The sequence below is a fragment of the Sturnira hondurensis genome, unplaced genomic scaffold, assembly GCF_014824575.4.
Source record: "Sturnira hondurensis isolate 20B ecotype Veracruz unplaced genomic scaffold, ASM1482457v3 Scaffold0022908, whole genome shotgun sequence".
Taxonomy (NCBI): Eukaryota; Metazoa; Chordata; class Mammalia; order Chiroptera; family Phyllostomidae; genus Sturnira; species Sturnira hondurensis.
In genome coordinates, this window is record NW_028095539.1 from 2,446,750 (window position 1) to 2,458,927 (window position 12,178).

General features: G+C 43.5%; 1 protein-coding gene across 4 annotated transcripts in view; it reads left to right on the forward strand.

Moving 5' to 3' along the window:
- The first annotated feature begins 217 nt into the window (after positions 1-217).
- The window catches only part of PBX3 (PBX homeobox 3), a 203,005-nt gene continuing 191,044 nt past the window's right edge, over positions 218-12,178 (forward strand). Inside the window, exons 1-3 of one of the 4 annotated variants that reach the window (XM_037036409.1) lie at positions 218-464; positions 731-807; positions 3,890-3,963. In XM_037036409.1, coding sequence (XP_036892304.1) covers positions 408-464; positions 731-807; positions 3,890-3,963 — 208 coding nt within the window. In that variant the 5' untranslated portion in view covers positions 218-407. Of the gene's footprint in view, positions 465-730; positions 808-2,669; positions 2,964-3,129; positions 3,638-3,889; positions 3,964-12,178 lie in introns of those variants that run through there. The other 3 variants (XM_037036410.1, XM_037036408.1, XM_037036412.1) reach the window with 3 other exon arrangements.

Here is a 12,178-nt window from a genome sequence, read left to right on the forward strand (position 1 = left end):
TACATTTTTATATATGTTGCTTTGCTTACATAATTCATTGTTTGGAGTAGGCTAGAAATAACCATAAATCCCCATTGCTAATTAGCCTCATCCTTGTGAGTCGAGATTATGAGCCTAGAAGGAGGGCAGGGAGGAGGCTTGATAGTGAGTCATGGGATCGTTGAATTTTAGAGCTAGTAGAAATTTAGGTTTTTAGACATCTTTTTCCAGATAGAATTTCATGGTTTTACATTGTCAATGTTGGAGAGTTATGAAAGATTGGCTGCTTGCTCTTGCTCCTTTATGCAAAAATGTATAAGGATTTGGTGACAGCTTTGAAAAACAAGAATAGAGAAAGACCAATCAATGATGACTATGAGTAACCCGTAATGGGGGCTTGAAAGGAGAATCAGAAACTTGACACATAAATGGGCTATAGAAGAGCCAGGAATACTAATGAACACGAGGAGGCTTCTTCTTTGGAGGTAAGCAGAGTGGATTGTTTGGAACTTCCTCTCCAGCAGCTGTGCAGTTTGTAAGGATTTTAGCTTGCCTAACTGTAAGGTTAGCTATTAGCTTTGCAGTGGGGAGTATTTAAAAGTACACAAACATATGAAGGAAAGAACCTGGAACAGAGTAGCCTGCTTCATTCCAAGAATCCATCTGGCATGTAAGGAACTGCTTGTCCTACATTAAACCCTGCAGAGTAAGAGCCATTTTTCATATTTCATACCCCTATTTTTGGTTTCAGGTAAGACAGCTTACTGAGTTTGGGGAAGAAGCAAGAAGACTTTTCACAACCATTTATCCAGAGGACCTACTTACGCGGTGAGTTCCATGAATCTAAAATGGTAAAACATGTTGAAGCCCTGATTGGAAAATCAGGTTAAGAGAAAGTTCAATCGTCCACAAGAATTGGAAGTCCAGATTCCCAAATAATGTGGGCTTTTAGTCATTTGTAACTGGAGTGCAATGGAAGGAGCATTGTTATAAATATGAAAATCTGTGGCTGGTATCATCACCATTCAAAGACACGGTAAGTTGGTAAGTGAAATCCAGTTTACCCTTAAAGAAACAGATGTTTGTAACAAAGAGCGAATTTTTGCAGCTTTGATCTATGTGGAGGCAGCTAAAAGCAAATAAGGTCAAAGGAATAGTCCCTGGATTACCAGCAACTGCAACGTGTAAAGGTGTTGTAAGCCTTGAATGAATCCTGCTGTCAGAGCCCCCTCACCTCCTCCCAGATCCACTTCTGACACGTTTTTCATATACTCTCCTTCTAAGGGAAAGCGTATGGCAGTAAGAGCCGCTCAGCGCAGACTTCAGACATGCGGGACAACGACTGTACCCTTACCCAGTCACCTCCTGAGGGACAGTGCAAGACCAGAGCGCTGGAGCCAACTCAGAGCAGCGCCCTCTCGGTTACTATGGTGATTACGGAGGGGCGGGACCGCTACCCGCTGCATCCCCCCCACCTATGCCCCGGACATTTCAAACGCTCCAATTGGGACAGCCCTTTCTTGCCTCTGTCCCGCCCTACTCGACTCTGAGCTTGAGGCGATTGGCCCGGGACAGGCGTCCGGCTCCCAGGGTACCACCTTCTGATAGGAAGAGCGGGAAAACGTACCAGGCACCGTCCGAGGCGTGAAGCTCACAGTGCTGTGGGGAAGCACAAGGTTGGCTTTGGAGTGAGTTGCCCCGTGTCCCATACACAACTCATCACACCTACGACTGTTAACACTAGGGAGCAGGGGCCAGGGCGAGGTCATGTTTGTGGTCCCAGGAGGGACACCCAGGGATGCGAGGCTGCGAGCAGAAGTGAAGATCCCGCGGCGAGCTCCTGGTTACTGGAGGATCAGAGGCCAGAGGGGGCGGGTCCAACTCCAGGGGCGGAGCCAGCTGCGGCGGCGGGAGGCGCAAGGCCCAATGAGCGCGCGCACCGCCCCCAGGGGCGGGGCGTACAGAGCGCTCCCCCGCCCACCCGCTCGCCCCTGCCCCTCCCCCCGGGCGCTGAGGCCGCAGTGAGTGAGTGGCACTGGCAGCCTGTCAATCCCTCAGCCCAGCGGCCTTCCAGCCCGGTCCGTGGCGGCTGCTGGCAGGGTGCGTGGCTCCGGCTGTGGCGGCGGCGACTTCTCCCGCCCCATCAATCTGCTGTCCGCCCGGCGCGCGGCCCGCCTGGGCCCTCCGTCGGGCTCAGTGCCCCCGCCGCGCCGGTCCGCCCGCTCCCAAACTTTCCTCCTCCGCCCCCCTCGTTCCCCTCGGCCCCCCGCCGGCCTCTTCCTCCGCCGCCGCCCGCCGCCGCCGCTCCCTCCCCCGGAGCAGCCGGGGCTCGGATACCGCCCGGCCGAGGCTGCGGCGGCGGCCGAGGAAGGGGAGGGCGCAGGCTGGCGCGGGGGGCGGCGGGCGTCCCGGCAACTCGGCCGGCGCTGAGGAGCAAGTTGAGCGGGGCCGCCCGGCGGGGCGCGCTGCTGCGAGGAGGCGGCGCGGCGGCCGCGTGAGAGCAGCGGGCGCCGCTGCCTCCGCCTCCGCCGCGGAGCCCGGCGCTTCCGCTAGCCGCTTCTCCTCAGCCTCCGCGGCGGCGGAAGCCGGAGCCGGGAACCCGTCCGCACCGCCTCAGCCGCGGGCCCCGCCGGCCGGGCCGCCCCCTCCCCGCGCGGGCGGGGAGCGCGCGGCCGCCTCCCCCTCCCCCTCCCCCTCTTTCTTCTCCTCCCTCGTCGCCGCCGCCGCCGCCTCAGCCTTTGCCTCAGCCGCCGCCGCCGCCCGCTCCCGCCCGCGCGCGGCGGGATGGACGATCAATCCAGGATGCTGCAGACTCTGGCCGGGGTGAACCTCGCCGGCCACTCGGTGCAGGGGGGCATGGCCCTGCCGCCTCCCCCGCACGGCCACGAAGGGGCGGACGGCGACGGCAGGAAGCAGGACATCGGCGACATCCTCCACCAGATCATGACCATCACGGACCAGAGCTTGGACGAGGCGCAAGCAAAGTTGGTGTTGTCTCATTAAGCATCTTTGTGTGTGTGCGGGAGCTGGGCCCGCGGCCGAGTGGGCCCGGGGTGGCACCCGGGGCAGGGGCCTCAGCCCGGGGCAGGGAACTTTCTCCGAAACCCAGCAGCCCGCCGGGGCCTCGGGGGACGAGCCCGCACCCCTGGACGCGGGCGGGAGTCCGCAAAGTTGCTCTCGGGGCTCGGGACGGACTTGGCGCCGCGCGGATTTTGTGGCTTTCCTGCCCCCCGCCGGCCGGCCCTCTGGCAGCCCGGCCCCCTCGCGCGGATTCAAACCTCCCGCCCGGACCCCCGTGCGGGTGGCCCGGCGAGGGCCCGGGGCCGCAGTCGAGGGAAGTGCAACTTTCTCCTCCGGCCGGGGTCCCGGCGCCGGGCTCCCCTTGGCCGCGGGGCGACCTCGCCGTCCGGACGGCCGCCCCAGCCGGGGCGCGGGGCGATGGGCGGTTCCCTGCCTGGGCCGGGTGCGGGCGGCCAAGTTCTCGGGGAAGGGAGGGCCGCCTTGCAAACTTTGCCGAGCTGTCACCGCTCTCTGGCCGCAGTCGGCCGCCCGTCCGCACCGCTGCGGCTCCCCCTGCGGAGGGCGGACGCGGGGGCCCCTCCGCGCCGTCCCCTCCCGCTGGTCGCCGCCTGGCCCGCTGTCCAGGCTCCCCGCGCCGGTTCGCGCCCTGCGGTCGCCGAGGCTGCTGCCTGCCGGGCAGATGGGTCGCGCTCCGTTCGGGCTGGAGCTTAAGCGGCCGGAGCTTGCCGGCTGCCGCTCACTAGTCAACTTGAGTTTCTGTTGACTTGCCGGGGTCCAAAGGAGCTTTCCAAAACCGGGGGCCGGAATTAAATCTTGGGTCTAACTTGAAGGCGCCATATTATTCCATAGGTGATGCTAATACCTTTGTGTTTTGCTATTTGCTTTTTAGGAAACATGCCCTGAACTGTCACAGAATGAAACCCGCGCTCTTCAGCGTCCTGTGTGAGATCAAAGAGAAAACAGGTAAGACGTTGCTCCCCGCAGTGGGCCCGGAGACCCCCGAGGTGGGGTCGGAGCTACTCCTTCGACTCTCCAGTTGAGAGCTGCTGCTTTTGGGCACCGCCATCTTTGATCATTCTCTCCTTCCCACCTCCTGATCTTGAGAAAAAACTGCAATAAATCTGGAGTCGATTTCTCAATTCCATTCCGTGTGTAAAATGAAGTGTGGATGCGGATGGGGCTGGGTCCCAGTCCCCAGGCGGCCGCCCCTGGCTGCAGCCGGGAGGGGGCCCGGGAGCACCAGCCGCCCTCTCCCGCTCCTTTTGCCTTGTTTGTGTGTCAGTTTTTAAAAGGAGCAACGGGAGACTGGATGCCAGGGACCGAGTCACCGTGAGAAGCATCGCCCGAACTTTGTTTTACTTGGACAACCTTAAGCGTCAGCTCCACAGATAGAACAAATGCAGTTGAACAGACTTCAGTGGCATGTTTAAAATAGTGTTTTAGTTGGGAAGACTACTTTTAGGAATCGAGGAAGGTTAATGATGAGTTTAGGCATATGCAATGTATTTCATCTGTTAATATTTTAGTGAATTTTTTTATGCTTGAAGTCATTACATCGTACATATGCTTAATGTATTTTATAAAGTAGGAAAAGGTCCACAGATGCAGGCTGAACAATTTTTGAAGTGTTCAAGGCAGGGATTATATGAGAAGACAGCTTTTGCAGAGGTGCTGCAATGAAAACTACAAGTACATATTAGGTAAATTTCTGGCAATTCATTTCAATTTGACTTTCCTGTTCGATTTTTTAAAAATTGAAGATGTTTTAGTCTTGAGGTGACAGTTGTAACTCAAGTGGAATTAGAGATTTAATTTACATGTTTTAGTAGTATTTGGTATTATTTGCCCTATACACAACAAGCAAATGCATTAAACAAGCTTTACTGTTGAGTGTGTGTGTGTGTGTGTGTGTGTGTTGGCTATATTGTATTATAAAGTTGTCATTTTATTAAATGTTGGGGCAAAGAAGAGAAAGTCCAGGATGTAGCAACATCCAAGTGATGCTATTTAAAAGGTTAAATGTGACTGTGTTCAAATGGAGTGTATAAATAATAGTACACTGCATATAATTGTTAGTTGGTAGGAGGGTTACCCTTCCTTTAAACAGATTCCCACCCTGCAATGCTATTCTGATCCTAAAAGTAGACAAGAATAGATGATGGGTTATGGTTGTCTATTAAAATATATGCTAAAACCATAATTAACAGCAAATATTGAGAGCCTTAAAGACTATTTTCTCCTGTTTTTCATTTGCATAGTATTCATGGTTTCCTAATGTTGAGTAATTCTTTTAAAGATGTATTTTCTATTTTGTAAACCAAAGGCATTTTAATTATTAACTTTTATTCTGTTGATTTTTAGCTATCCTTAGACAGCATTGTGATTTAAAATGGTAGATAATTTTTATCTGACTATAACATAAGACATTAAGCATTAAATCTTAAAGATTCTGAGTTTGGCAACTTAAAAGTACGTAATTCTTATAAATTATGTTGCTTAATGTTCAAGGATTTTCTTGCTATCAGGGATCCACTTCAGTTTCTGCTGACAGCTAAACACTGGGATATTGACTATGTTGTGAATATTAAGATTGATTCCACTTTATACAGCATTATATTACTGGAGTGAGGGGATTGATATTTTCCCTTTCACCCCCTTCTCATGATGTGTTTTTTTGCCTTCTCAAAGTTTTGGCCTAGCCAGCTGGAGAACCAAAGCAGCAAACTGCTTTTCTTGTTTAGACATTTAGCAGCAGGCAGAATTCAATTAGGAAGCATAAGTCCTCTACTTGCTTATTTGCACAAGACTTACACCATTCTGAAAGGAAAGTGTAGTCAACCTCATGTCAAAGGTGAGTTACGAAAAAGAAACAAGTCTTTTCAGAGTCTGGGATTATTGGCAGAGAGCTTTGGTAGGGCTCATGCTATTTAAGAAGCAAGAGGTAGCTGACAAAGGAAATTTTTGTTTGAAATTTTTTTCTGAGGCTTTCAGTGATAACTTGTAAAATAGATCCTTTTTTTGCGCTTTGGCCAGCGGATCCAAGTTTGTATGTTATCTCTTTCGTAGGAAGCCAGCAGCCGACAGAGTAAAGGCGGCTGTCTGGGTACAGGCTTCTTCCTGCCAGCCTCTCTAAGCTGGAGAGGGATGGGATTTAAGTACCGAATGATTGATGGGGGTGAAGCTCTTTCTCTCCCCTCCTTTCTCCCCTCCTTTCTCCCCTACTACCCATAGCACCACCTCACCCTCCAAAACTAGCCTTGGAGACAGGGACGCTGGACTCAGAAGCCTTGATTTGAAATAAAACAGCTGTGTAGACATGAGTGCTACTAAAGCAAAAAAGCAGGGCAACAATTTCAACACCCCCTCCCCCATCTGTTCTCACAGTCATTCTTTTGGAAACATCATGAATATATAAAAAGAATCATTGTAGAATGCATGTGTATTGCATAATGCTTTTTCTTTAGGTCATTTTACTTTAATAATATAGTATCTAAACATTAATTCTTTGTAATCTAAAGAAATATCTAGAGAAAGTTTACCTGGTCATTTGTAATAGAAACCGAGATTATGTGGTGATTCTATTCTGCGTAAGGGGAGGTAGGAGGTTGACTAGTGCAGAGGGGGAGAGAAAACTGTTACTTCAATGGATATCATTTCAGTTGTGCTTCTTTGAAAATAAGACAATTATTTTTAAGATATTCCATGTATTTGTAAATTTGCCAGTAGATTTTGAGGTTTCTGATCCGGCAGTGAACACTGCCAGTTCTGATGCCAGTGAAGGATTTAGTTCAGAAAACATCTTTTTTTGCTCCTACCAAATACGAAAAGGTATTTTTCTCTTCTGACAGATAAATGGGTAATCTACCACAATTATATTATTTTTGTGATCAGAGATAGGAAAAGTATACTTTTACTATGAGATGTTTGCTTTTTCTTGAAAATATATTTTTTTGTTAAATTCATCATATAGTTATTTTTGGGCAGAAAAGCCTGCCATTGTTAAATTATGATATTTATACATTTTGAAAGCAACGGAAAGTTACAGGCTTTATAATCAAGATATTAGTGCATTTTAAAGAAAGTAAGCAACTAGTGAGATAAATATTAAGATTTTTCTTTTGATTTTTTTAGCCATATTTTACTATCTACCTCTTATTGAATATTCCTGATGCTATGAGATCTCCTTATCTATATACTTTTTTTGGCGCATCGTCTCACATCTTTTTGGCCACCTTAATCTTGATTGTTGAACTACTTTTCTTTGTGAAACAGTAACATCCTCACAAATCTGCCTTCTTTCCAGAGCCCTTGATTAGGACATTTCAAATAAAGGAAATGATTCTTTTTAAGGAAAAAAAGTATAATTATGACATTTCAAAGGAAGGAAATGATTCTTTGTGAGGAAAAAATGTATTTAAAAAATTTCAATGAAAAATCCAACATTTGAGTGCATAGTCTGAATCATATTGTGAAAACATGTTTTGTATTTTTAAAAAACTAGCTCAACCTTTTCCTTATTTTAAATGGTAGGTTAAGACACTCCGTGTTGATAGCTGCCAAGCAAACTCTGATTTATTGCCACCACAAACCCTAAATAGCGTTCATTTACTGGTAATGTCTAATGGCATACATGATGGTTTGCCAGATTTGTGGCCTTTGTGAGGCTTATAAGCAGGACTGACTTGGGAAGATCATAAAACTTAATGAACTTCTCTACTGCAGGAGGTGTCCGCAGGGGAAGAGAAGGGCCTGCTTGGCTGGTTGGGCTGGTTGAAGTATTTTTTATGTTTAAGGAGAAGATGACTATTAAAGATGCTTTACTTTTAAAGGAACCCTCCATAAAGAGAGTCATAAGAATTTGAGATATCAAAATTGTATCAAGAATGTAGCTTGTGAGTTTTTATATGCATTTAGATTATGATTTATATGATTAAACCTTTTATCTTTACTGCTACAAGTGTGACTAGCTTTCGGAGGGACAGTATTCTCAGTCAGCATCTCTCTATTTAACTCTGACCCAGAAGGCTTGGGGACTCATTGGAGTCTTCTTTTCCTGATCGCTTTTCTTTTATTTACGCTTCAGTATTAAAATTTGTTCATTTTTTTTTGGTACAGTGCCATGTAATTCTTTAATTCACAATGTTTAAAAAGCCAAATATTCCATCAAGTGAAAATTTAATGACAAAGGTGAAAATCGTTACTAGTGAGTGAGTCTAAATGCTACTGTATCCTGTATATTCTTTTCAGTTGCTCTTGCAATATTTCCAATATAATTATCATTATTTTTCCAAATTTTTAAAAACAAATACACTGTTCCATAAATGATTAATTGTGTCTTTTAATGAATATTACAGACAACTTCAAACATTAAATATGTGAGTAGAAGAGAAACTGGAATTCCCATGAACTTATCACTTACCTTCAGCAGTTAGGAACACTTGGCCAATCCTGTTTTTCTCTGTAACTCCCACCTTTTCACAATGAATTATTTTGAAGCAAATTTTAATGGGCAGTTAACACTTGAAATTTTATTTCATTTAGACATGGCTTGTTTACATTGGAAATATTAAACGATTAAACAGGAAATGTATCTTGGAAATACCACAAATTATATTACTTTATCACAAATTTTCCCTTAAAGTACTTTAAGAATATTAATTATTTTAAAATTTTTGTAAATTTGTATAACATGCTATTTTTAGGAGGCTTTGAGGGAGGATGTAAAAGAATGGTGTTTTTCTAACTTTCTTTACTCTTACTATCTCATCCCCGTAAGATGATACATGCAATATATTTGTAGAAAACTTAGGAAAAAATCCACTACCATACTGGTTTAGAGCATCATGATGTAAAGTGTCAAGTAAGTATTATCTTAAAAAAATATAGGGCAATCTTCCACCCCATTTTCTCTCCAATAATATTGTGAACCCTCTTGTCAATACTAACTTGATCTGTCCAAGTAATTCTTTCATGCCTCAGTTTTAGTGAACTTTATTATAGATTTGTGTAGTTTTAGTATTTTATTGGGGACTTTACTATGGTATTATATAAATTTACATAATTTTATTACAAATCAGAAGTATATTATAGTAGCAGAGGAAGCCCTGACTTGCTCCAAAGAGCATTCTGGTTCATCGGCTTTCATGAAATATATCTGTGTACACCTTTTATACTGTGGTCCTTCTTGTTTTAATTAATTTTACTTGTACTTTTAGATTTCATTTTGTTAATTTTGAAAAAAGGCTACTTGCAACAGATTTAAGTTTAACATCTTACTTGGATTACTTACATTTTGCTACTTTATGGTGGCATTGTATAGGGTGAAGTTATATGAAGCTCTGAAGAATTGAAACCGAATTTCATGAACCACACCCTAAATCAGTCATCACTTTATTTTATACTCATGCCACTGAGGCATCTATTCACAATAAATACTTAACACATCAGCACCAGCACATCAAGATAAATAAAGATTTTTAGACTATTTTTCCTCTATTTGTGTATATGTGCACATCTCTTTAGATGTTTATTATTTCAATATTGACACTATGAGAATAATGTTTTATTTGTTTTCTCAGCAGGCTTGTGTTTTAGCCATTTATCAGTGTTATCAGCATGATGTAGGTAGTAACTGACTAACAAAGCTTGCGCACAACCCCCCCTCCCATGTTGACCTTTTCAAGCATTTGCTCTACTTCAGTGGGCCATTTGAGTCTTTAAGTATGAACAAAGTAAATAATTTACATTACTATGTAGTGTAAATTGCTCAAAGTTTTTCAGACCTGGCTATCAGATTTTTTACGAAGTTGTAGAAGTTAGTGAAACAAATTGCTGTCACAGGTAGATGATAGTGTTTTATATAACAAGTAAATTATAAATAATGTTTGAATGAGCCATTGAAAAAATAAATCTTGTTATGTCTTCAGACAGAGAACATGTTTGAAAATTTCATTACTTTTTAACACTTGATTCTAATGACCCCTTTTGTATGTAGAATAGTAATCAGAATCTCTTTATTATTTTTTACTGACCTATTACATGAATGCAATGTTTGTAGTTTTGGATGGTAACAGTAGTTTACTTTGGTATTAAATTTGAGTATATGCCTAGCCAGAAAATTGGTGTGGTAGAATGTGTTAGGTTGAATTGTTAGAGCATTTTTTTTGGATTGACTATATCTACAGGATAGTAACTGATTAGTACTGAAAACAATTAAAAGTGTAGTTATGGATAAAAGTAATTGTTAAAAGTTTTGTACTTCTTGTTTTCTTCAAATTAAGTGCTTTAACAGTGTTAAGCTGTTTGAAACAATAATCCTTTTTGTGTGCTCATATTAATTAGGACTTGGTATACATACATTGTAATCCTTTTCATGTTGATGATTCCTCACAATGTTCAAACCATTATTTGGTAGACTCAACATATGTTATGGCAAAATGTTTTTTTTGTCTGTTTTGCTTTACATGATACATCAATTTTCAAAGTATATTTCTTAGGCATCAGAGTCCAGCAGGTGGCTTTTTACATTAAAAAATTCATAAATTTTAAAATCTCATAATTTTATTTCAAATTCAAATGAACTAATTGAGAATGTCACCGTTTCTACTGTCTGTATTAACATTTATAATAGAACAAATGGTTGCATATAGAAATTATCTGTAACATAATCTAAATTAAGATTCCAAACAGGCATTACAGATGCTGGTAAGTTTGGCAATTATCATTTTGTTTGGTGAACAGTAGTAAAACAGTGTGCGGTAAAAGTGTTTAGAGAGAGAGGATAAATAAATTGAACAGTTTTGCAATGCAAAGTGGTTTGTGGTGTTTTTGAGGATTTCTTGGCTCTCTCTTAACTGCTATTGTGAGCCTGGAGCAGATTTCCCCATTGCTAATGCCCTAGAAGTATTAATTCACTTTGATATGCTAATTAGAGGGCATTATGCAAGAAATGAGATTAAGTGGCAGCATGAAGCCATTTGCCTGTCAGTAAATTGAGAGCTTTAGCATCAGGAGGAGCTTTGTTTTTTTTTCTTTTCTTTTCTTTTTTTTTTTTTTGTTTCTCTTGGTTTTGCATATAAATAAAATTGATTGAAAGGTCTAGAGCAGCTTCTAGAACATTGGTGTTTTTTCCCCTCTCCCATGATTATTTAAACGTAATGTTACAGGATTTTTCTGAATATTAATTGACCTGATGTGAGATACAAATATTTTTTCATTTGCTCTCTATATATGAAAGTATACTAAGAATTTTGTATCATCCAGGTTTTTCCCCCTGAAGCCTAATTTCAGCAACAGGACTAGTGAACCGTTGCTACTTTTTTCTGAAGCACAAACTTGCTTGTGTTCTTGTGCACCAGTCTCTTTACTAAACTGAAGTTTACAAGAACATATTCTTCACTGGGGAAAGGAGGAAGTTGTTGGATTGGGCTTCAGGAAAGTATATTAAATGAGCATTAAGACTCTGACTTTAATACCTAAAAGTGGAAACAATTAGAATTAATGGTTAAACTCTGCCCTTTTACACGGCCTGTGGAATTTACATTTCAGCGGATGTCTGTTGTGTAAGATTACCATATTATTTGATTTTCATGTTGAAGGCAAGTTTAATACTTGATTCTGATTTTGAAGACTTGTGGTTTAAGCCAAGGCCTTTGATTATCTCTCTATAAAGCAACTATGTGATTTTCTGTATTTTGTTTGGAAATGTATGAATGAATATTGGGGTAGGAGTGGTGGATGGGGAAGAAGACAAAACTTCCTGGGGCCTGAGAAAAACATTAAGATGTCCTCAAACATGGAACTTCTTCCTGTGTAAAATATCCATAGAGGTATAATTGGGAAACCCTGGCCTAACTACAGATCCTGTGTGGATACAGCCTTCAGCTTGAGGCTTGGTTCTAGTGTCTGATTCCACCACGGTAGATGTGACTCCTAGACCCAATAAGCCATAACTTCTCCTCAGAGCCATATGGATTATTTAGTTACCACAGCTGCCATGCATACACGCTACCAAGGCTGGCATCTCCTGGGTGTGCACGGTGCCTGTGTGGTGCCTGTTAATGTTAATGGGAGTTCGGAATGTGTACACAGAGAGGGGTTTGAGAGTCTCTCTTGACACAAAAGTCCTGATTACATTTCTCAGTGAGAAGGACTTAGTGTACCTACACATTAGCTGCCC